This window comes from Pelobates fuscus, chromosome 6 (assembly GCF_036172605.1).
Source record: "Pelobates fuscus isolate aPelFus1 chromosome 6, aPelFus1.pri, whole genome shotgun sequence".
Lineage (NCBI taxonomy): Eukaryota > Metazoa > Chordata > Amphibia > Anura > Pelobatidae > Pelobates > Pelobates fuscus.
In genome coordinates this window covers 148,888,370-148,915,185 of record NC_086322.1, presented here as the reverse complement: position 1 = coordinate 148,915,185, position 26,816 = coordinate 148,888,370, and the positions used below count along the sequence as shown (strand labels likewise).

General features: G+C 40.6%; 1 protein-coding gene across 1 annotated transcript in view; it reads right to left on the bottom strand.

Moving 5' to 3' along the window:
* Positions 1 to 6,261: 6,261 nt before the first annotated feature.
* AFG2A (AFG2 AAA ATPase homolog A) overlaps positions 6,262 to 26,816 on the bottom strand; it is a 358,336-nt gene continuing 337,781 nt past the window's right edge. The window contains exon 16 of the mRNA XM_063458412.1: positions 6,262 to 6,453. Within this exon, the coding sequence (XP_063314482.1) occupies positions 6,277 to 6,453 (177 nt within the window). The 3' untranslated portion in view covers positions 6,262 to 6,276. The remainder of the gene's footprint in view (positions 6,454 to 26,816) is intronic.

The following is a 26,816-nucleotide window of genomic DNA, read 5'->3' as shown; positions in this document are numbered from 1 at the left end:
GTCTCCCCTCCAACCACCTAGCCTCCTAACCCCCATAAAACAAGTAATATATCTTCTTGTACTTACAGTACTGAAGACACCAGCAGTGCTCTGGGCTCAGGGTTCAGGGCTGAAAGCGTGAGGCACTGCTCTGCAGTTGTAGGAGACCGGGGCCAGGGCAAAGATTTTTGCCGCTCTAGGCAAACGTAAAGTGTGTGTGTGTCTGTGTGTGTAATGCATTGTGTATTTTTCTGTGTATAAGGGGTGCATTGTGTGTGATGGATGCCACTCTCCCTCCCCCTCCCCCCCTGACAATTTCTTCCTCCCTCCCCCCCTGTCAATTTCTTCCTCCCCCCGCCAATTTCTTCTCCCCCCTCCCCAGCCAATTTCTTCTCCCCCCTCCCCTGCCAATTTCTTCTCCCTCCTCCCCTGCCAATTTCTTCTCCCTCCTCCCCTGCCAATTTCTTCTCCCTCCTCCCCTACCAATTTCTTCTCCCTCCTCCCCTACCAATTTCTTCTCCCTCCTCCCCTATCAATTTCTTCTCCCTCCTCCCCTATCAATTTCTTCTCCCTCCTCCCCTACCAATTTCTTCTCCCTCCTCCCCTACCAATTTCTTCTCCCTCCTCCCCTACCAATTTCTTCTCCCTCCTCCCCTGCCAATTTCTTCTCCCTCCTCCCCTGCCAATTTCTTCTCCCTCCTCCCCTGCCAATTTCTTCTCCCTCCTCCCCTGCCAATTTCTTCTCCCTCCTCCCCTGCCAATTTCTTCTCCCTCCTCCCCTGCCAATTTCTTCTCCCTCCTCCCCTGCCAATTTCTTTCTCCCTCCTCCCCTGCCAATTTCTTTCTCCCTCCTCCCCTGCCAATTTCTTTCTCCCCCCTCCCCTGCCAATTTCCTTCTCCCCCCTCCCCTGCCAATTTCTTCCTCCCCCTCCCCTGCCAATTTCCTTCTCCCCCTCCCCTACCAATTTCTTCCTCCCCCTCCCCTGCCAATTTCCTTCTTCCCCCTCCCCTGCCAATTTCCTTCTCCCTCTCCCCTACTAATTTCTTCCTCCCCCCTCCCCTGCCAATTTCCTTCCCCCCTCCCCTACTAATTTCTTCCTCCCCCCTCCCCTGCCAATTTCCTTCTCCCCCCTCCCCTACCTGTGTTGTAGCGTGGCCGAGCTCTGTATGGTCCGTGGGTACAGGGAGCTTTTGTTTCCTGTACCCGGCCGGACTAAAAGGAAGTGCACACTCAGTGTGCACTTCCTGTTAGTCCGGCCGGGTACAGGAGACAGATGCTCCCTGTACCCGCGGAGCATACAGGGCTCGGCCACGCTACTGTGAGGGAGTGACAGGAGGGAGCGCTGAGAGCTTCCCTCCTGTTAGCCCCTCTCCTCATGCTGCGCCCGGGCGGTGCACCCTCATGGACGCACCAGCCCGGGCAAAGCTGCAGCCGCCTGAGGCTCTCTGCAGAGCGCTCGGGCGGCTGCAGCATGAGGGGGGCCGGCGGACCTGGGGGGAATTTTTGCATTATCTGTCCCCTCGGATGATCTCCTGGGGGGGACGCGTCCCCCCTATCCCCCCCGGTTCCTACGCCCGTGCCTGCAGCCAAGATGGCCGGACGTGTTTAACCTCTAGCTCCCAGAGACCCAAGCTACAAATCGGATATTTTGGCGGATTTACATGTCCACAGCACACCTTCACTACCTGCCGACGAGTGCACTGCACTGTCCTGATCCATGTTCGGGTTGCTCTTGTACTTATATTTCACATCCGTGCCTGCGGCCTTCTGTGACAGGTGTGCTAGAAGCTGGGGGAGGCGGCTGATTCCCTGATACTGAGGGCATATCTCGACTCTGCGACAGCCCCGTTACCCCCCTACCCCCATTGGACCAGTGGGGGATATCCAAATCCCCACTGGATCTCTTGGACTCTGTATCAGACCACACTCTGCATTGTGTACCGTGAAGCGCATCTAAATAGGATGCCACGCTGGAATTACAGCAAGACCGGATGGGCCAAGAGAGTCAGGAATGGAAAGCTTTTTTTGAAGCTAAATTCGACGTGATATGCCAGAAGTTCTGGGATCGCATTTCCAGCTGTTCCACCTACTCACACCTCCTGTAGCTCAAGAGTCCAGTGATCCGTGCTCAACCTCTTTATTTTATCCTGGATTGGGGGCCTCTTTGAAGACATCTCCATACCGACGTCCATATGCCAGTGTGGACATCCAGCATAAGGAGAACTTGCTGGCTCACAATCCCCTCATTTGCACTGGGGGATCCATGGACATGTGGTTCAGGCTCCATCAACAACCTAGAGCCTAAACTCTGGGGTCCTGCAGTATTACAGTCTAAAGCTTACTTGGAAGCAACAATTCATACACCACTTTATGGCAGCAGAGGGGGGCTCTATGTCTGAAGTTTAGCGGGTATCTCAACCATGGCCCTGTAGTGGAATTGGATGATCCCAGCGGGTGACCATTTTTGCACAATTCACAATGCTTACGTTGCAAATGCCCTTTTCATAAGTTTCATGTTTTCTATCTGTGCATTATGTATATGCTGTTATGTGTGGTGCAATGTTATAACTAAGTGTACCAACCAGGTGGACATTATTATATTAGTGAAACATATTTTGTTCTGTAGCATCTTATTAGTGACACCCATTCACATTGGGCACAATCTACTGTACCTTTAATCTAATCAAGTGCTTGGTTGTAACCCTCCCCTTATTCATATGTTAGCATGAGTTTGTCTCAAGCATTTTATATCTCTTAGTTTCATGTGTCTGATGGATATGCCTTAGCGTAACAACATATTAGTGTTATGCCGATCACTGATGCTAAAAGTGCCTCACCTTGTCTGTTATCATTTTTTTTTTAGAAATTCCAACACGTACAGGCACTCTCTTATCCGTAATGGTGCTAGGTATCAAAGTAGCCCACATTAAATACCTATGATACCGCACTCAACTCTTTGATATAAAGTAAATATATATGTATTACTCTGCCTATTGATATAAGTCAGATATCTCTCAAACTTTGTGAAAATATACAAATATGGCAAAAAAGTAGATTGTCACACAAAGCTATATCTTATATGGACACAACAATGCAATACCGTGGGTAATATACCAAGCAGAATGGAATAAAATATCCCTAATTGATATGCTGTATTTGATTTCTATTGACTCAATAAACAATGCTATATTGCAAAATTAGAAGGCCACTATGTAAGTGAAAACACTGCCTGCAATAAATACACCAAATGAAAAAATTATCTGTATTGATAAACGCAAAAAGGAAAAAAGGGAAAATAAGGAAAAAATGTATATACAGTCCCAGTGAGTACACACAAAAAATTCAAAGACATGCATCTATGGGTGGATGCTCTTTGACAGATCTCACCACAACTAATGTTGTAGAAAGTCCTGAGTGTAGTTAAATCTCTGGAACGTGGTATGATGGTTTGACCACGTATGTTCAGATGGATGTCCAAATGTGTATCTGGGTGATTGCAGATGCAGGGCTGTAAAAGTGAGTCTCTGGTTTCAATAAGTCACAGCTGGGGCCTTCGAAGGGACGGACCAAGCCCCGAGCTCGCAGTCCAGGGATCCCCATTGATAGCTGGGACTAACTACCCTCAGGACTTTCTACAACATCAGTAGTGGTGAGATCTGTCCAAGAGCATCCACCCATAGATGCATGTCATTGAATTTTTAGTGTGTACACATTGGGACTGTATATACATTGTTTCCTTATTTCCCCTTTTTCAATTCAGTCCCTGCATTGGCTTCCAGTTAGATAAAGGGCTCAATTTAAAATTCTGGTGCTTGCTTACAAGTCCCTACATAATGCTGCTCCAACCTACCTATCCTCCCTAATACACAAGTATGTCCCGTCGAGGCCCCTACGCTCTGCCAAAGACCTACGTATATCCTCTGTCCGTACTCCCACCTTTAACCCCTTAAGGACCAAACTTCTGGAATAAAATGGAATAATGACGTGTCACACACGTCATGTGTCCTTAAGGGGTTAATGCTCGCCTCCAAGACTTTTCCAGGGCTGCACCTCTTCTGTGGAACTCCCTTCCTTTCTCCATAAGAATTCCACCCAGTCTCCACTCATTCAAAAAAATCATTGAAAGCTCACTTCTTCAAGAAAGCATATCAATTAAACTGTTAGCAGGTTTTTATCTCCCACGCTCCATGACTCCTCTCCTGCAACTGTCAAAAAATTACCTACTAAGCCCTGAATGAATACTTTTCTAACAACCTACTTCATACCCCTACTTTTACCCTCTGTGTCACCATACCCCATTCCCTCTAGAATGTAAGCTCATTGAGCCGGGCCCTCCCCCTCTCTGTTCCTGTATGTCCAGTTGTCTGGTTACAATTACATGTATGTTAGTCCACCAATTGTACAGCGCTACGGAATTTGATGGCGCTATATAAATAATAAAATAATAATAATTATGGATTAAAATGTATAACTCCTAGTTTAGTAAATAAGCAGTACAGTATAGCTTGAAAACGGTGGAATAAGTGTAAAATGTTACTTTATTGCAGAGCAGTCCTGTTGTTTTAGCAACACACAGTTACAGCCATGAAACATGGGGAAAGAAAAAAAATGAACAGAATTAGCTGTTTTTTCCCTTACTCTTCCAATGAAAGCAGAACATGCACATGGTTCTTACAAAGCATACAAGGTTCTTTCAATGTCTCATATTAAAGGTTAAAAGTGGGTGAATGACGGAAGTTAACCTGCAGTTTCCGTACACATACAAAATGTAATGAGGCAGGTAGAGAGGAAGTGAGCACTCGAGGTGTGCTTACAAAAGCACAGAAGGCAGCCTCTGTCTGGCAAATGAATACTGCACTGTGTGGTCACTTTCCCTACCATATAATTTCAAAGTTATAATCTATGACAATCATAACAGTTGCACAGGAAAAAAATGATAATGGAAAAAGAAATGTCCAGACGGTTTGAGCACTAGAAGAGAGTAACAGTGATGTGCTACTTCTGGTAAATTACAACAGTACTACCCAACAACATTTCCGTACATATGTCTATCAGAATTATTCATTAAATTGGTAATTGTTGGGAATTTAACAAGAAAATTTCAGTGAGCCAAATTAGCTGTATTTGAAAAAACATTCTACTTAGGCCTCAATTTAAAATTTTTGGATAAGTTTTTTTTTTTAAATGATATATCCCTTGGACTTTAGGGGTGACTCGTGTTGATCAATTATTTGGAACGTTTTTCTAACAGATTTGAATCATTTGAAAACCTTACCCAAAAATATTAAATCGAGGCCCTAGTTTTTCCCGGTTGGCATTTGTGGTCTAAAATGTAAAGTTCCCTGAATCCTGAGTATTTTACACCAACCCATTGTTTTTAAGATCACTCACTTCCCATCATAAGTTACTTGTATGATATGGGAGGGTTTCTAAAGGGTTTGAAAATAGAAAAATGAGTCAGAGTTCTAAAAGTGAAGCAAACATGGAGACCGATTGAATCTTCCTGCATATTCGACTGGTTTTCATGGTGATTTCTCCAAGCTTTACACTGTGTTCCACTTGTTTTTTTTTATTTTTTTATTAGCACTACTTTTAGATGTCTCCATCTTTGTTCTTCTGCTTCTCAGACTTTTATTTTTATATACAGTCCAAAATCTGACACTCATGAATAACTGGGTCATGCAGCAGGATATGGATCCAAAACATCTGGATGTAAGTCCACCTCCAAGTGTCTTAAAATAGATAAAAAGAAGGTTTTTATGTAATCTGATCAAAATCCTGCACTGACACTGTAATGATAAGTCCTATTGAGGGTACATAGATTTCAGAAAGAGATAACCAAAAAAGTGATAGGTGAAATGGTTATTTAGAAAAAAAAATCCATATTCTGGCCTCACAATCTTCACATTCTCATCACAATTCCCATTTCACTAGCAGATCACTTATTTGCGGCCAAACTTGTTGCACTCAAACTCCTCCTGCCCAATTTCAGAGGCCCCTCCTTAGAAATGTTTACAGCTTGTGTCGTGTAGGTTGCTTTGTACATGCAGTGAGTGGAATAGCTGTCTGTGTAGCTAGCATAGCTGTAGCTGGAACTGAGCAAAATAATGTAACACACTCAAAGGCACTTAGGAATGTACACTGTATCCTCACCGATAAGAAACACAATACTAACCATGTAGATAAAAAATAAAAGCAAGTTTTATTCATTTATTTTATTTCAAGTTATTCATAAGTGTTTTTGGTTTTAGATAGATTTAGATAGATTTTAATGCAAAAAGCAAAATCGCAAAACATTATAAATTGTGTAGTCCACTTTTTTGTTGGTAATTTTGGTAAAACTGAATCAGAGATTCTGGAATCCTTGGTTTGACAATAGCGAAAGCCTGGTCAAAATGTCTTCCCATGATGCACTGTGCATGTATGTCTTCCTGGAGAGCTAGGAGAGCAGCTTCTCGGCAGAGGGCATCGATCTGCAGAGACACAAAAGGAAACGTGTATTCATAGGCAATATCTCAGCTACCAAGTTCCCATAACTATGTTTATAGATGTAGCAAACCCACTGAGGTAAATTAACTATATCACAACATGATCTATTAAACCACCAAAAAGGACAGTGATTCAGACTGCGTTTATATGTCTTTATAAGATACGGTAACACATGTTAAATATGTAAATGCCCTTAATCAGTCCTGTATTTAAAATATACAGCTGAGAACACACACAGAAAATAAAAAAATACTATGAAGATGGCATTGATAATGGTATTTCCATAAAATAAATAATCATAATATTATATGCAACATAATTGACCCTGTTACAAGTCTTTTATTCACAATAATTATTTTGATATGTAACTTAAAAATATTTTGCTATTTATGAGCAAAATAACCACTGGATAACTACTCTGGAACTGATCTTCTAAGACTGATGCAGAAATAACTTATATGTGAAATAAATGTTTAATCATTACATTACCAAGGAATGCAATTGAGCAAGAGAAGAGAAATATCCTTGCCCTCTCAGGAATTGGCTCCCAAATCATTTTGGTAGGAAAGGCATAGCATGCTAAGGAGGGTAGGAAAGGAGTAGACTATAGCCAGTGGCCGAGCTACTGCGGTTGCAGGGTTCGCAGCTGCGACCGGGCCCGGACGCCCTGAGGACCCCTTTGACTGGGTTCCCCGCCGCCATGTGTTGCGGCCCCGGCCACACGGTAGATCCGCCGGAGCCGCACGTTAAGGGCACCATGCTGTTAGGGCCATCCAATCGCAATGAATATCCAGGGGGCCCAGTGAGCGCTGTGGCGCTTTAAAAGCATGACCAGGCCCCCTGTGATGAGGTCAGAGCGCAGGGAGGAATTGACTGCCCCTGTCACTTCTTCCCAGCAACCACCGGGAGCCGCATGGGAGGAAGAGAAGAGGGAGTCAGAGTCCCATCCTGCTGAGCCATCACTGAACCCCAGTGAAGTCACCCTCCTGCATCTAAAAGGTAGGAAACAGGAGGGTGACTTAAACATTTTGCATGTGTGTGTTAGTGTTTGTGTGTCTGTATGTATGTCTCTTTATGTGTGTATGTGTGCTACACCTCTGACTATAGTACTCAGGAACCTGCAAAAGAGAAAGTTTAAATGTTCCAAGCAATTAACTGAAGTTAGTAGAGGGGACACTACAGACCCCTAAAACACTTTAGCTTGCTTCTGTGTGAAGAAAGTATTCACTTATGTCACAAAAACGGCAGATTTTTTTATTAGAAATTGGCACTTTTATAAATTAACCTTGTTACCCCATCTCCCGTTGTCAAACAGATAACTGTTCCTCCTACTTCATGGTTTGTTTAGCTCAGTGGAGCTAAACTCAAGAGGTCGGTAAGTGCCCAAAGAACCTGCCTTGCAAAGACTTCACATTGAGCTGCATTTGGGAAGTCTGTGATTGGACAGACACAAAAAGTCTGGGCAGGGTTAGAAGGAGAAGGTTTGCAAGACTTCAGACAAGAGGCAGTTTTTGCAAGCTGTTTTAGATACCCCACAATGAAAACGTGCAAAATTGAACACTGGCATGTTTTCAGTGGTTGTATATCAACTAAACCGTGTTTGGTTATTATTTGGGCAGTGTAGTGTCCCTATAAATAGACTATAATGATATATACTTGACACATTTCAATTCCTATGTAGTAATATATATTTGATCAGCTTTTCCCTATTTACTTCCAACTTAATAAACAATACATTTTCGTTTATGCACATAAGGTAAAACCGTTTAAGGTTGACCCAGGAAGCAGTTTTTACTGCTATGTTTAAAATAATATTCATTTAGAAATCCCATGTTCCTTTGTTACCACAATGTAACAAAGAGGCACGTATATTTCATTTGAGGGAAAAAATAAAAATAGGTTAAAGATTTTAGTCAGGCTTGAATAGCTTTTTCTAGACCTTTGGACTTGAGGCAGCGGAAGCCCAGAAGACAGAAAGACACATTGGTGAAAAGAGCTTGCAGGATAAAAAGAGATATTGTGATTTTCAGTAGAGCAGAGAATACAGTGATTGGTATTCACAGTGTGCCCGTATCTGTGAACCAAAAAGACCAGCTGAAACCTATTTGTTTGCCCATTCAGCATATTTTCTATTTGTTCATTTGCTGTTGCCCTGCTTATGCTGTGCTGATGGAAGCCAATGCAGTTAAGTCGCATTTTAGAGGGATTTAGCAGCATGTTTAGGAAGCTTTCACAAAAACATGCACGGCTTTAGGGGGCTTTGTCATGCAACAATATTACACTTAGTGCCATGCGGCTGGTTTTTACAGGACCAATCAAGCTAAAAATCTAACACTGAATTCCTGTTGTGGATGCAAGGGAAATTCTATACTGTTGAAAGATTGGCCTTTTCCATTCTCGTCCCTTTCATACACTGCTTTATGTCTAAGTACACTCCCTCAAGCCCTTGTGAAAGTCTCCTGCTTATCTCTTCCCAAAAAGAGATCCGTAGAAATCCATGACTTGGCAGCAGTTTCAGGAATATTTAATTAATAAGTAAAGATATATGTGTGTTCCTGCACAAACCATTACTTGCCAAAAATGCCACTTTAAATGATGACATTGAATGTATTTGATTTTCATTAGAGAAACAATGTGCACTAAAAACATTTTCAGATGCAGTCATGCAACTAAGGACACTGGATCTGTTGGAATTGATCGCACTTGTAATCATTTTTTTAAACAATTTAGCTTTTATATAATTAATTATATCATATAATTGTATTAGTTTTCTGTGTTCCGTTACTAGGTCTATTAGAATATAACCATGATCACAATGATTAAACACGTGATCACCCTGATATCAGACTGTATGTATGTGTGGATATTTTAGACTTGCCTCTATTTATCTCATGCTTCAATGCTTGTTAGCTCATCCTGTGTCTCAAGAACCTGATTTTTACATCAGCAGCCACTGAAGACGTGCTTACAGGAATAAACCATTCACAAGGCATGTGCATGATCATGGTACTTAATCACAGGTCAGCCAACCTCTGAATTCATATATGTAAAGTTTATATGCTGCACCTTTTTTAAATGTGCTCCGAGATTTCGTCTCGATCTCATTTTATTATATATATAGCACCAGCAAATTCCGTAGCGCTGTACAATGGGTGGACTTACAGACACATAATTGTAACCAGACAAATGGCCGCTCAGGAACAGAGGGGTTAAGGGCACTGCTTAATGAGCTTACATGCTAGAGGGAGCTTACATTCTAGCAATCTATTTTATTACCCCTACTTATACCTTTTGTGCCACTAGTCACAAAAGGTATAAGTAGGGGTAATAAAAGAGGTTGCTAGAAAAGTATTCACTGAGAACTTAGGTTATTTTTGACAGTTGCAGGAGAGGAGTAATGGGAGGGGAGGAATGAACCAGCCCTCACTTCCTCCCAGCACTATATTGCATATTCATTTTAGTGATGTAAGTATGTCGATTCCCCTTAGATTGTAAGCTAATGAAGAATGGATATAAATGCTCATTCATCCAAATAGCTTTCATTATTTTTTTTTTATTTATTTATCAAGTTCCAACATATTCTGTAGTGTTGTGCACCAAATGGAGAAATAAACAAGTAGTAGCAAAATTGACATATGGAATACAATATCCTTAGAACGCAAACTCATTTGAGCGCCTTCTGTTTCTTGTGCGTCCAACTTGTCTTGTTTCAAATACTTGTTGGTCCATCTCTTACGTACAGTGCGGTGGAACAGACTATGTAGCTCTTTATAAATAATAATTATAATATTGTGGTCTCTGCTCAAACAAGCTTACAATCTAAAGGATGTGAAAAGGGAAGAGTTTATATTTAAACATGTAAGGGGTAAGAAATGTTTTCCATGTATGCCGACAACCTAAATACTGACTATATGCATGTATAACACTCGCTTGGTGTGCAGTTTTAAACTTCTTTGAACCTTTCCAAGTTGCAACTTGTTTTATAAAGCACTCTGTCTGTCTTTCATACACCATCATGCCAGTAAATTAGGAAATGAATGCAAAATCCCTTTGTCATATGTCAAAACAATAACAGTGTTTTGGTGAATGAAGCATATTTTGGGGAACTAGTAATAGATGGTAAATTCACAGTATATGAGGTATATCTATATATATAATCTGATACACTGTGAAAAAGTGTGATCATTTTACATTCCTATCTTGGAGTTGAAAATTGTGTTTAAATTGATAAATCGGTAAAAAGGCAGTTGTACTAACTTTTAAAATTCAGACCATAATAGCATGGGTGACTCTTCATCACTAGAAGGATTCAACACCAGACTGGATATAAACTTAACATTTCCTGAATAGGAGATGTTTTATGTCTCTTAACTAATTTAAATTCTACATTATTATTATTTTATTATTTATATAGCGCCATCAGATTCCGTAGCGCTGTACAATTCATAGATTAATGTTCACCACAACATCTAATTATCAGAACCCTTTATTATATTTATGTCCAACTTCCACAAAGATAACAACTATGCTTTGTGTTTACTCTTGCTCAGAATAAATGCTTTGGATCCCAAAGCTTTTATTACTCTAATTCATTCTACTATGCTAATTGTAGGAACACCTCTTACATATTAATATATATTAGAAGATTCGTGGCTAGATCCAGTACTTTCTAACTATCAAAGGCTATCTTGCCTAAATCCATGGCTATACCTAATCGGCATGCATCAAGTCCAGTGATGTTATAGTGCCATGCTGGAACCATGGAACAGGATTGGGGGAAAGTAAGGAAAACACCTATGTAATATTTCCAAAATGTGTCAGTTTCTGAGCATTGTCACCACAAAGCATCTCATCCACTCTGTTATTTCTCATCTCGAATACTGCAATGATCTACTAACTGGCCTTCTTCTATCCCCCCTCCAGTCCATCGTAAATGCTTCTGCCAGGCAAGTCTACCTGCTCCATATCTGCTGCACGCCTCTGTAAATCCATTCACGACCGAAGTTGACAAAATTCTCACCCTGACCTACAAAACACTTACTAATGCCGCTCCCCACTACCTGTCCTCACTTAATCAACAAATATACTCCAGCCCGCCCCCTAAAACCTAACAAGCTAATGCTAACTGTATATGTTTGTCAAATTTTGCATTGTCTCTTTGATGCACTGTATATACAATTGTCTTTTTACATGTACTAATTGTGTCCTAGGAAAACACTGCAGAATGTGTTGGCGCTTTATAAATAAAGTAAAAAGTATAATAATAAAAAGAATATAAAGACCCTGAAGATTGGCATTACTATAGAGCAGCTTGCAAACCTAGAATTACTATTAAATTATAGCTCAAAATATTAACCGTCAAAAATAATACTGAACCAAAACTAGCAGGATTGTACTAATTGAGAATTCTTTCTATATAGATTTTATAAATCAACGGTGTAACTTAAACAGCAATCATTTACTATTTACCTGTTAAAGTAACTGAATGTACTTGGACTGGAGAATTGTGTGTTAGGTAAACTGCATGACAGCTGAGACAAGGAATGAGTTAAAGTGTGGAATCCTGAAAAGAGCCATGCTTTAAGTTCACATTCAACAGGTGGGGAGGATTTGGGCCAGAGGTTTCTCCCACCGGTTTCAACATGCCTGGTCGGAAGATTTGCTTCCTCATATAACATAAACTATTCTCAAAAAATGTACAAATTATAACACATTTCCCTAGGAAGGTATGCAAGAAAAATAGCTTCTTGCTTGAAACAGACACACACACAATGTTTCTTCTAAAAGAAATAGGAGAGGGAATGTGAATTTACAGGAGGACACTTGTCAGGATTCACTAGGTCTTGATAAAGATCATTTTATTTTTTAACAAAGATTGAAATGATAAAGTATAGGACTACATTTCCCCCTGTTTAACAGTAATCATACGATTGCACACAGAACCTTCCAAGTGTGTTACAAGGCCCTTAGAAAGTAGTAAATGGATTGTAACTGCACAACATGTTTAAAGAAACCCTACAGTGTTCGGGAAAACAAACTCATTTGTATTACTTAACTTTTTTTTACAGCACCAAGATTGAGTCTCTGAGAACCACTCAACTGGCCTCTAGCGTTGTTATGCTGCTGCTTCAAAAGAGTCCAATCCAATGTTTCTCATAGAGGAGCACTGGGGACTAAAAGTGCATGTACTTTTATTTGGGGAGTTTGACTAGGGGCTGGAGATGTAATACAGGGATCATGAAGAGGGATAGGTATGAATAGTTTCTCGGTTTCCTCTATTTATTATTATTTTATTATTTATATAGTGCCAGCAAAATTCCACAGCGCTGTATTTCAGTGATTACAACCAGTGCCCCCCCTTGAAATGAACCCCAGTATGACAGTTTACACAAAATCGGCCCCTAATTGATTACATTTTCAGAAAATGACCAACCATATATCTGCACAGACAAGTCCCTTATGTAGTTCAAGCAAAGACTGCTTTTCCAGTAGTACATTCCATCAGAGCAGGCTTGCTATTGTGTGAATGCAACACTGGGTATACCTGAGAATTTCGCATTTCTGCAGGAAAAGACTGTCAACTAGATCCACCAGGCTGCTCTGACTCTTTGGAGACAAATGGCAAAAATCTATGGGGTCTTCTCCCTCCAATAATGAATAAAAATCTTTCATCTATGGCATGATACTTTTATAAGAGCGTAGATTTATTTAAAAATGTATTTCATCTTGATACCTCAGCCTGTAGCACGGTGTGGAAGAACCGATAAGATTTTGCCCAGAAGCAGACTGCTGGCAAAACCCACAAAGGTACAACATCTGCTTTGCGCCATGATGAGGTGCAGAAAAAGTGTAGTCTTCTAGAAAAGAGTAGGTAGGAGGGACTCTACATATTATTGCCCTTACTACACTTCTCTTTTTCAGCTATCTGTATTGACTTATTGGCTTGTTTTACCAACTACTCTGATTTCTGGATCCCGTGATCTCAGCCTGTCCCTTTTATATATAAAGTGGATAGACACAACTCAAAATATCCCTTTTGGAATACCCTGGGTGCAGAGGCCTAACTAGAAACCACGCGGCCCCTGTGCGAAAATTGCCCTGGGGCCCCACTGTACGTCTACCCCGCTGCCACCCTCCCCCCATACGTCTATCGCCCCCCTGCCCCCCACACATGCAGACACACACATATGTACATATAAACCCACTTACATACATACATACATACATACAAACACACACACACACAGAGACACATACATACAGACACATAGACAGGCATTTACACACACACATCCATTTAGATACAGACACACTTACATACAGACACACAGACATGCACACACATACAGACACACAGACATATACACACACAGTCAAACATTCATACAGACACACATACACAAACACACAAACACACACACATACAAAATGTTTAAGTCACCCTCCTGTTTCCTACCTTTTAGGTGCAGGAGGGTGAATTTTTCTGCAGTCCAGTGGATCCAGTGGATCAGCCTGATGGCAGTCAGAGTTCCCACTCTGACTCCGTTCTCTTCTTCCTCCTCCCGTAGGCTTCCGGTGGATGCTGAGAGGAGTGACCGGAGTAGTCACTTCCTCCCAGCCTCTGACCTCAGCAAAGAGGGACCGGTCGCACTATTAAAGCACTGCAGCGCTGGGCCCCCTGGAAATACATAGCATCGGATGGACCCAACAGCATGGGCTACCCGATGGGCCCCTGAATGAGTGGCCCCGGCGGTTCTACCGCGCTGGCTGGGGCCGCGCACACTGCCTGGGTGCCTACTGCCTGGGTGCCTACTTTTAAAAATGATATGCCATCATGGGGTTCATTTGCTTTCCTAAACTGCAGGACATATCATAGGTAATATCACATTGTCAAATTTCCAAGTTGAAAAGGGCATCTAATTTGTTTGGTCCTGTGACTTACCAAACAAACATGGAAAGACAGGAAAAAGGGGGCACTGTTTTATTTGTGAGACAATGTGAAATTAAAATATTGAAGTTTTATTTCACTAATATCAGGATTATGAAATTTCCTGTGAAAATGGAATGTATGTGTATGATAAAACACAAATAAAAGTATAACCCCAAAATCGGGCCAGCATTTGAGTTAAAGTAGCTAACATGAGGACGTCCCGCATTGTTTAGGCGACCAAAAGTCGGAAGAAGCCTGAAAGTCCCTCTAGTGGCTGTCTGGTAGACAGCCACTAGAGGAGGACTTTATAAAAACTGCAATAATTACACTTGCATGGTTAAGGGTGATGGGAGTTGGCACCCAGACCACTTCAATGGGCTGAAGTGGTCTGGGTGCCTACAGTGTCCCTTTAAGGGGTTAAAATATAACTTATAGATTGTACTGGGAGGATTGGTATCAACGTCACAGAAATCATGTTGAAATCATTGTGATCATTCGGGGTGGGGTGGGACAGAGCCACTTTAAAAGAATGGTAATATGGCAAAATCATAATTGCACATAATCAAAAAGGGGTGCCTCAAGAAGTTTCTTGAATAGTTAATGTCAACATGTGATCATTTTTCCCCTCACCTTCAATTTGACGTTGCAGCATCGTCCCATCCTAAAACTTTCCAGCTACTAAGTCATTTTTAATTCCAAGACTAGTGCAAAGAATTTAACATTTCCTAATCCCATTAACAGTAATAGTCCATAAACTGACATCACTCGAGGCACAGATTTAAAAACACTGGGTTGAAAATGGCGCTGTTGTTAGTTACTGTAATAATTGACATGTCTTGGCCTGTTTTGATCATTAGAAATCTATTATTCTTCAAGTAAGTGAGATAATTCCTAACCACAAAAGTGATATGTTATAAACCACGGCTGAGTAACTTTATAAGTAGTGCTTTTTAATATATATTGGCTTTTGTGTTATTTGTTACATATTTTCTTTGCTTCCAGTGTGTGATCTTGCAGGATACTAATGATTTACATGACTTTTTGCAGCTGCCCTTTAGCATTCAGCCATGTAGATTGGAATATACATGTTGACAAAGCAATATCTAGTGTTATTGTAACTTCCCTCCTAATAAAATGAATGGCTATAAAGTTTGACAGTACCATGTTAGGGATGGGACCACCACTTGGCACCTAGCTATCCTACTTATTTGTGTAACAGTCTGCTCCCAAGTGATGCTATGCATTACATACATATGGGGACCCCACTCAGACTTAAAGGGACACTCCAGGCACCCAGACCACTTCAGCTAATTAAAGTAGTCTGGGTGCTGTGACCCTTTTGCACTTAGTGCTGCAATGTAAAACAATGCAGCTCTAAGTCTGCCCTCTGTGGCTAACAGACAGCCACTAGAGGGCTTCCGGAATCCAAAGAAACTTTTGGTCGGTTATCTGACGCTGAATGTCCTCACGGATCTACGCGTCAGATTTTCACCATAGGAAAGCATTGAATAATGCCGCATGCGCATTAGGTCTCCCCCACCGGTTGACGTCAGCGGGGGAGGAGCGTGGGCAGAGCCTGACCCAGCACGAGGGACATTGGCACTGGATTAAGGTAAGTAGCTGAAGGGGTTTTAACCCCTTCAGAGACATGGGAAGGGGGCGGGAGGGAGGGGGGCACTGCAGGATTCTCTAGTGCCAGGAAAAGAGGGAACCAATTCCTAGACTTTTGCAAAAGTTAGTTTCAGGCAGCTATTCCGAATCAGATATATCTTAATCCACAACAAATCGACCATAAGGGATTTACCTGAGGACTCTTATTCTGAAATGACTGAAAGAAACTTGTACAAGTCTAAAAATTTATTTTTAATTATTCTGAAGCTGTGTAAAGGCAGTTGAAAAGGTACGGGTTGGTGTGGTCATTGTGTGGCCATTTGGGACAAATAGGACTCTGGCTGGGTGAGAGCACCCACTATAAAAATAAAAAAAAAATAACAGTATCTTATGTTGTGCAATTGTCTGTATTTGAGACACATTTAGACATTTTGTTTTGTTCTCTGTATCACAAGAATGAAATGTCCTTTGTTTTATTTTATTGTTTTATTACATAATATTTTATTACATAATGACAGTCTTTAAAGTGACATTCCTGTACAAATTGTGTTCTGCTTATATTATAAAGCTTATTAACAGACCTTTAGACCAAGCATGTCAAACTTGCGGCCCACAATGGATATATTTGCGGCCCACTTGCCCAGGGGCCACTTTGTTTGTGGCTGCAACCAGCAGCAAGATAGGAAATATATTTCCTGTCTCATTCTTGTCTTCCCTCCCGCTGCCGATTGCGTGCTACCGCAGGCCACCCACTCCTGTTTGCAGTGCCAGAGAAGCGTCTTGCCTGCTTGAGCAGAGAAGAGCAGAGCTTAAACTGGAGGACGGGCGGATCATTTTAAGGTAGTGGGAGAGCGGCTTGGGGGACCTTCCTGTATAGTATGTTAAATTGGGGACGGGAGTGTATTAATTTAAGGGAGGGAGGGGGCAGTGTATTCATTTTATTGGGGGGGGGCACTGTAATAATTTGGGGTTTGAGGGGACCAGTGTATTAAATTGAGCGTATTAGAGTGGTGGGAGGGGGGCAGTGTATTCAATTAGAGTGGAGAAAGATACGGGAGGGTATTAGATTAAGCGGCAGTGTGTTAGAGTGGAGGGAGAAGAGCAGTGTATTGGATTTGGGGGCTGAACGCTCCCCATGGAGATGTTGATTAGCCGCACAGCTTGTTGCCACACATGCACAATAGCTCCCCAAATGCTTTCCTATGGAAAAACATTGGGTTGGCTGAGATGATCAAGCTTGATAATCTCAGCCAAAGTGATGAACACACTCATAGGACTTCAAAATCAACATTTAGAACACATGGAACATTTTAGCTGTGAAAAAAGTTAACAAATTTAAACCTCTTTAGTTTAGCAAAACGTCGCCTCAGTCAAATATAGCCAGGGACAATACAAACCATTGTGTGGAAATCTATTCACAAACCGGACTTTACATAGGACATGAGGTCATGCGTTTAGACTGGAAGAAAGAAGATTTCATCTCAGGCAAAGGAAAGGGGTTTTTACTGTAAGAACAATAAGGATGTGTGATTCTCTGCCTGAAGAAGTGGTTTTATTAGAGTCCATACAGATGTTCAAACAGCTACTAGATGCATACTTGCAAAAACAGAATATTCAATTATATAATTTTTCAACTGTAGGGTAAAAACATTTTGATCCAAGGATAAAATAACATTTCTAGTTTGTTGCAAATGTGAGTAAGGCTGAACTTGATGGACACAAGTCTCTTTTCAGCTATGTAACTATGTAACAAGATAACATAATTAGTTTTTTACAGCTATGCAACAGCATACATTCACCATTTCAGTCCCATTACCAAACTTTTCTTAAAGGACCACTATAGGCACCCAGACCACTTCAGCTCAATGAAGTGGTCTGGGTGCCAGGTCCATCTAGGGTTAACCCTGCCCGCTGTTAACATAGCAGTTTCCGAGAAACTGCTATGTTTACAATAGGGTTAATCCAGCCGCTAGAGGCGCTTCTCACTGTGAATTTCACAGTGAGAAGACGCTGCCGTCCATAGGAAAGCATTGAGAATGCTTTCCTATGGAGTTACTGAATATGCGCGGCTCTTGCTGCGCATTCGGCGGAAGAGGGAGGAGAGCACCCAGCTCCTTTAACCCCTTCCTCCCCCTAGAGCACGACGGGAGGGGGGCCATGAGGGTGGGAGGGGGGCCATGAGGGTGGGGGGGGGGGGGGACCTATTAACACTATAGTGCCAGGAAAACGAGTTTGTTTTCCTGGCACTTTAGTGGTCGTATAATATGTCAAGGTAGTTGGACTGAAACATTGGTTATATGCACATGCACGTCTTCTTAAAATGAATTTGTTCTTTTGTTTACTTTGAAGCCCTATGAGTGTGAGGACGTCCAGTGTCAGTTAGGCAACTTTTTTCATGCTGTACTTTTCTAAATAAACCTACGTTTTTATGAAAATGTTAGTTTTTTTTTGTGGCCCACATAAACTTAACCCTTGTTTATTTGGGCCGTGTTAGCCTTTGAGTTTGGCATGCTTGCTCTAGACTGTAAGCTTGTCCGAGCAGGGTCCTCATCTACCTATTGTTCCTGTATCATTTTGTGTAAATGTCTAATTTATTGTTAAATTCAGAATATTGTAAAGCGCTGCGAAATAAGTTGGCGCTATATAAATACCAATAATAATAAAAATAAGAGAATCTCACAATTATATCTAAACACTTATGGTACTTTTTTTTATTTATGATACTTGCCCTTTATTACTTTTCTTGCACGACAATAAAATGCCATGTAAGCAATGTATCCAGTGCAAGGTATTTTCACCAGCTTCTTCACAGAGAAGCACTGGGAAGCCAATACGCAGGCACAGCAAGCGCAGCATGCATCCAAGGTGCCCCACAGCAAGGCAATAAATTAATGCATTCCATTGGGGGCTTCTGTGTCACGTGGCAGGTTTTACTCAGTCAGTGCCTGGGCACTCAGTATGATGGCTACCAGAGGGGGATTTAACCTGCAATGCAAGCATTGTAGTTTCTCAAAAACTGCAACAAATTGCAGGTTACAAAGACAGGACCACTACAACCAGGCCACTTCATTGAGTTGAAGTGGCCTAAGTGACTTTAGTGGTCCCTTCCATATAAGATATATTCAGTATATCCATTAACTAGTACAGAGAAACATGGATCTATTAACACTTCCCTTCTGTTCTGTGTAAGTATTTTCCTTAAAGGGACACTCTTAAGCACTCTTAATCTACTGTAGATTGTAGACTGTTCGATTAGGATCCTCATTAATCTATTCTTCCTGTCAAAATTCGGAATAGTTTGTCTCATTTTTTGGTTAGATCCCCCCCCCCCCCCCTTCATAATATTGTAAAGTGTTGCAGAATAAATTGGCTATAATTATGCTTATAAAAATGATAATATATGCTGATTACGTAGGATATGGTGCAAGGAGGTCCTTCCTCTCTGTCTCCCTGCTCATAGTTTTTTTTTATAATTATAACAATGTGTAAAAACTGAACTTATAACATCATTAGGAACCATATTAAGGTACTGCATACATTGTTTGCACTACATAAAATAAATAATAATAATCATAACAACAATTGCAATTCTGAGGGCCTCCGATTTCAAAGCTCTTTTAATTCTCAAATGTTCTTTCCCAACATTCTATCATACGTGCAAAGACAGAGGAGGTGCTTTTTCCCCATTTCTTTCTATGTAAGCAACCTTGATTTCTTTGACAGGATCAAGCATAAATCAATTGAGTTTTTCAGGCCTCTTGTTGCAAAGGCACATGCCATGAAAATCCTGTCTATTTTTAGATGCAAAGCTGAAGGGGGAAGATTGCCATTTAGGGGAATCAGCCATGGGATTGTGAAAGGAAGTAACATCTGCATGTACAAAGGCACCAAACAAATGTCAGTCTATACAGAAACAAGCCAGGGAGGAAATGGAGCCGCAAATGTTTTATAAACATCCAATATAGTTTAGTTAGGACACTGTAATAAATGGATTACAAGAGTGAATGAAGCCGATGCAAAACAATTAATGATGGCAAAAATGTCCGTGTATACAAGCTATTAACATAGCTGTACTAAACATAATCCAACAGATTATGCTTTAGGTTGTACAAAGTGCTAGGAGAATGTTTCCTTTTTTTGAGAGCCTTTAAAGTGGTCCAACTGGCAGATGATTTAATACTATTAGAGATGGGTCTAGCAGACACTACATTACGAGCAGAATTATCACTAGTTTGTCTTTTTAACATGAATCAAATGTACAAACTACAAATAGGATTTATTAAACACACTTTAAAGTATTGTGCTTTAAGAAATTAAAATAAAACCAGCAGTTATATTTCTGAAAATATACTGAAACAAAATGTAAACTATATTAAATATAAAACTGTACTTATGCAGGGCAGCTCCTAAGTATTTGGACAGCAAAACAACTTTGGTGATTTTTTTTCTCTCTGTCCTCCAGCATATTTTATTTGTAATAAAACGATAGCCAAGCTTATGGAGTGCAGACTATCAGGTTCAATTTTAGGGTATTTTTTCCCATTAACAACAAACTCTGTAGGCATTACAAAACTTTTTTAAAATATATTTCTTTAGGTTTAGGGAACAAAGAGTAATGTTAAGAATTATTAAGCAGCAACCAAACTAAATCACGCTCGTCTGACATCGACAAGCCCAGGTGGAGAGTTCGTGGAAGGTGATGATTTATTAGAAAATATTAAGTACAAGGCAAAAAAAGCAACATAAATGTTTACTAAAACTAAAACTAAAATACCAAAACATCTAAGAAAATGGTGGTGGGTAGTGGATCTAAGAGACACAAATATCCAAAGACAGCTGGACACAAATTGTTTTAAGTTGATGCTTCCTCAACAGCTGTCAGTGTGTTATAAAATGACCAAGGGGCTAAATAGTGTTTTAAATGGAGGGGGCATTTAGGGGAAGATCACAATAAGGAAGGAGTGGTCTAGATAACTATTTCATATTATAAATACCCCTACCAACTTGCGATCTATGGAGAGCAAACAAACATTCCATTTCTCATGTCGTGGGTTTCAGGCAGTGACCACACGTAAGTAACGCTGGTAAATCGATGATAGTGATGGCTGTAGTCTTGGAGTTGTCAATATCAGCATTTCCCCCCATGTTTGCATGCTGTGATCTCCAAACAAAGATGTGCCTGGACAGTTACTTGTCCTATAGAGACATTTTGTATGACTGTGCTGGCACTTTTGTGAATGGGGATCAGTTTAGAACATGGATTGTGGCTGCCATGAATTAAAGACTTTAAAATGTAAACATATAATATCCAAATATACAGTTTTAGTAAAGGGACCCAACTGGTCAATTGGAAACCCAACTTTCTTTACGTGATGACACTGTGACTCGTGGATACAAATCATAGCTATTTTGTAGTAATGAAACATCTGCAATAAGAAAAATTTCATTTCCCTATAGCAAACATCATTTTGTTCAGGAAATTACTCTGCATCCCTGTTCTGGCCTAAGTTACCATATTGATCCTATGAAAATGCAAATTCACTGCTGGTGTATAGTTTGTTAAAGGTGCTGGCACGGCTTACCAAGGTTAGCCAATGTGTAGTCAACAGTCATCTGTTGTGGAATGTCAATTCTTAGGTTTTCTCAGTCACTATAAGGTGTCTGAAGTCAGAGTTGTGGAGACAAAAGCAATTTTGGGTTACTGGAGTCAGAAATGACATTTACGTTCACCCCAAAAATTTAGAGATATACACCAGTTAAGTTGCCCACCAAAATAGTGTGCAACATTAGGTCCGAGGCTAGCCCTGCGGACTTGTATGCTTACTTTTTGGGCCTAGGCTAGATGGTGTGTATATGCGCAATGGTGAGCAAATCTCCAGTAAGTGCAGTGTGCACGCTTACGACAGATGTAATATTTGCATAGAATTTATATTGGACAATACGGAACAGAGTTCCAAGCTGCTTAAGTCACCTGTGCTGTGGTGCAACTAGTTCCTGACACAAAAGTGATTACATCTCTGGATGTGCCGTGCTTCAAGTAGAAATTCTGCACATACAGACTCCTACCACCATGACCATTTCAAATTACTGAAGCAGTCATGGTGGTTTAAATACCCCTTTAATGTAAGAATTTTTCAGATTTGGGCTTATAGATTTGGGACTGATGAAAGTGTTTATTTAGGTTTTACAAGGGTTTAAATTTAGGGTTAGGAAAAGGGGGGTGTACAGGCAAGTCAAGTTTGGAAGGTTATATGCAAAGTACTCACCCTCCAGTGAATCATAAAAAGACGCAGGAGCTATTATACAGTGTTCATCACTCCCTGATGTCTCAGCGTCTCCTGCAAGGCATTTACTGTGTAAGAGGCTAGGTTAGTGAGCAGATGAGAAGTGATCCCTTCCATTTCTTGTCCAGCCTCACACACAGACACTGGAGGAGCTTGGGCAGCACATCATTTTACACTCTCTATAACTGTTCCTTCATCTCTGCTTTCATGCACAGGAGAATGACCGGGATACTCAAGAGACTGGCCAAGGCTCCTGTCATATATCTCTCGTTGCAAGACCACTTAAGCTTTAAAGAGGCACAATATATATATTGCATATTCAGGTAGATTTGCATATTGCAAATTCTGCAGACAGGAGAGATATTTTGTGTTATTTCTGGTCTTCCCCACTCCTTTATAAATATGTTATGATGTTATTATAAGTTCCTGTATGTTTTCTGATATGATTTGGTTAATTGTATTTTATTGCGTTTGTCACAACAAGGTTGATGTAACGAACATATGGGATAGACATCCGAAGTAAAATAAAGTATTGCATTTTAGGCCCTTTAGCAAACGTGTCCTGTGTGTATTTTTAGAGAACCCAGTAATAGAGTCTTTGGATCTGTTGGCTTGCTGCACGATCTCTCTAGCCCTGGGATTAATCAAGAGAGGTAGGCCTGAAAGCCACAAGTGTCTTTCTAAAGGCATGAGGTAATAACATTACAGGCAGAGTTCTGGATACCTGCCTGGAAGAAAAGCTGCTGAAGAATAGGCAGAGGAGACGATGCATGCCTGGAAGGAGAGAGCTGCAACCTGGTCTGTTGGAAGAGTTCCAGGGTCCCTGCAAGCAGCTAGGCAGCGGACTGAGCAGGGATACTCGGTCGGAGTACAGGAACTCCGTCACAAGTACTTTCTCGGTTAGGCCAAACACAATCAATAGAATCCCAGGGTACAATTGGTTGTACAACCTAGTGTTTAAAAATCACTGTTACACTCCTTACATTTCTTTGGAATATGGAGAAAAGATTTACCTTTGAATGATGGCTATGAATGCTGTAAGCACCTCAAATAGTGCTCTGGAGTAAGAGTACTATGACATACTTTAGACTCTGCCCTGAAATGATGACAGTTAGCCTCTTGGTCAGTCCTGGGACCAAAAACATCTATAATGATATAGAGTCGTTGTCAACATGACAGCATGAAATCAGCTGGCTAGAAAGCATTTGCTATTGATCTCTTATTTTCTACTCATACAATTCAAATAGAGTGACTCAGTTCCTCTATATACTATGCAACAATAATAGAAAAATGCTCTGTCTTTGCTTGGCAACATGCAGAGTTAATATTGTAGAAATATATCACAACAAAATCAGCCAGATTGTTTATCTTGTGTTACACTGGTATTACAGAATAATCACAATCACATATTCTCACATATGAAGTGAGAATATCTGCTCCCTGAAAGGGTGCAGAGATGGAATTTGGTTTCTAATGGACATATTAATCACATAGCTATGCCAAACGTTAAGATTTCCTCTTCAGAGTTAATTTTTAATTTCCTCACTGAGTTGCAATGCTCAAACAATTTGGCACTCTTTCACAACACATGTGGACCTCTCTACAGGACTGAACACAGAGTCAGCCCAAAGGGGAACCTCCACACCAACTCAACAATCACTATAAAATTAGTCAGGCTTTTAAGAATGTTCCATGGCTACACGAGCAATGCATGCAAACAGTATATAAATTTCTCTGCGGCAAAATCAAATGTTAAACAAGTGTTTCCAAACTAATTTAAATGTATCCAGTTTTAGTAATTCCATGTACAAAATGGATTTACCTCTTTCTTCAAATTAAAACCATGTCTGAAGAAGCTGGGCTCGGAAACTTGGAAAAGAAACAATAAAAAAATAATAATCTGGAAATGGAGAGAATAAACAAGCCTGGATATTCCAAATGTTTGGTTAACACAAAATGTCCACTAGCTTGTTAATATGTTACATACTGATTTATCTTCTGGGTTATCATTTATTAAGGCACAACAGAGCTTCAAAGTTTTCAGTTACAGAACTACAAAACAGAGCAGCACTATATTTTAATACAAGGCCAGCGTTAGGGTGTGTGTGACCTGTGCAATCGCATATGAAAACACAGACCAGGGGTGCTACTACATGACTAGGGGCTTGGGAGAGACACCCAAGAGAGCTATACCTAAGGGAGCTAGAGAAAGGGACATATAGCAGGCTATAGGAAGAGATATAAAGCTAATTTGGAGCCAGGCATCATGGGAATTACATTTCCCAAGCATCTGCAGGCCCTAAATGGTAGGGTGGATTACAGATCTTAGTTTTGCATAGGGTACCTGAGGACTTAACGCTGGCCCTGCTTTAGTATGTTACAGAATGCTTAGACAAATAATGGAAAAGTTTCTAAATTCCTGTTTTAATCAGTGGAGCCATTTTCTTTTGACCTATATTCAACCTTTCAACGTAACACAACCTCTAGAGACATTTCAGTTTGTATTTCTCTTTCCCCTTGCTGATGTCATCGAGTAGCCTGCTGTATAACTTCAGTGTGACACTGATAGACTCAAAAGGGATGCATAAAAACAACCACATGTAGTTTAATAAAGAGATATTGTATCTGCAGTATATGTGTTCCTTTAAGAATGTCAAGTGCACCCATTGCTGAATAAAAGGCTAGCCTAACAGCATCAGAAAAGCAGGGTAAATTACATCAAAGAATCTGCTGTTCATTTGGAAATATAACAACTTCGAGTTATGATGAAAAGTACATGCATGTTGTATTATTGTATTAACTTATTTGAGTCCTATGGATGGTGTTTCTTCATTAATATTATAAATAATACTTTTTATACAAGTAACTTATGCATTCAGAGAAATTAAGTTGCAAAAGCAACACTTGCTTGTGACTGTTTCTTTTAAACAGATCTCCCTAAACACCTACTCTAAATTCAGCTTTATAGAAAAAAAATAATGGAGGGCACACCCAGAACATGCATTCTCACCATTGGTGCTGCCGTAGAGACCAAAATGTATACAGACTAACAAACAGCACACACACAAAACTTTTTAAATCTTACAAGGATACTTAAAATCACCTATCTCCGCAAACAAATATGGGAATTCAGTCCCACCATTTGGACATAGTACCCCAATATTGATGGGTGCTACATTGATTGTAACGTGGGTGACAAATTAAATAGTGCTGAATGAACTAATTTGTATTTAGTCTGTTGTAAGAGCATTGCAAATATATATGCTCAATAAATTTGATAAAAGTCACACCATACTCCTTTGAGAACTCAAACCTCACATTTTTCCATATCTTACCAGAGCCACGCTCCAATGGCGCAGATCACTAGCCAAGGTGGCCACCGCACTGCAAGAGGCTGGAGTTGCCTATCACTGGGGCCTCTCCAGGTCCTTACTGGTGACCTAACAGGGAACTGTTCATAGACTTTTGTCTACTACAGAAGCTACCTCATAAATCTTCAGGGCACTGGGCCTTCTTTCACTGGCGACTGGCGAGCCTCAACCACACTCTTCGCAAACCTTGGATCCTAATACTGTCAAACCATTCGTCCCACGAAGGACAGAGATGTCTGGCTTGAGAACCTAAACGAAACAAGAAGTGAGCGCACATGGGACCGAAACAGCCAGACACCTACCTATAATATATGTCATTCCAGTTTTGTTTTTTTGTTCTTCTCCTGACTAGACTATCCCTCTCCTCTTCCGACCCCCCATCCCGCTGCTCCCTTGGTTAGGGGTAACACACTTGCTGAGCCTCCAGGTATTGCTCCAGCAGCATAGAACAGGGACCTCGCACATAACAGCGAGCACTCACTGAACCTAGTCCCACTCTCTATATTGATAATCTTGATTCCAAACAAACATACAAAAAACCAGGGGCACACCCGAAACATGCATTTCTTATTAGTGGTGCTGCCATAGCGCCTTAAATTTATACAAAATACAGGAACAGCACACACAAAAATAGAATTTTACATTTTACAAGACTACTGAAAACCAGGATGCTTTTTTTAAACAGGTCTTCTTAGACACCTACTCTAAAGTCTGCTTCAGTCATGAAATGGCCTGAGATATCTTAGCAAATGTACAATCATTATGAGCATGAAATAGGTGATTTTATGCAAGGGACTGTGGTCAAGCCAATTGGCTTGAATGAAAATCACCCTCACGCCTACACTTGGCATCTCACACTCATGTAAGTTTATTTGATTAGGGTCCTCACTGCCTCCTGTTCTTATGAAGTCAAACCTGTGAGTTGAACCTATCTGTATGTTGTGTGAACCTATTACCGTATATAGAACTGCAGAATATGTTGAAGCTTTATAGTAGCAATAATAATTTGTTTGGGAAAAAATTGCATTTATTGATTTAATTCTGTCATTATAAAAAGCACAGTAAAGTGTATGATCCTTAATAAGATGCTTATTTCTAGTTTGGATGCCATTGAGTGGGCATTTGATTTGCTCCATCTATTATAAAATCAA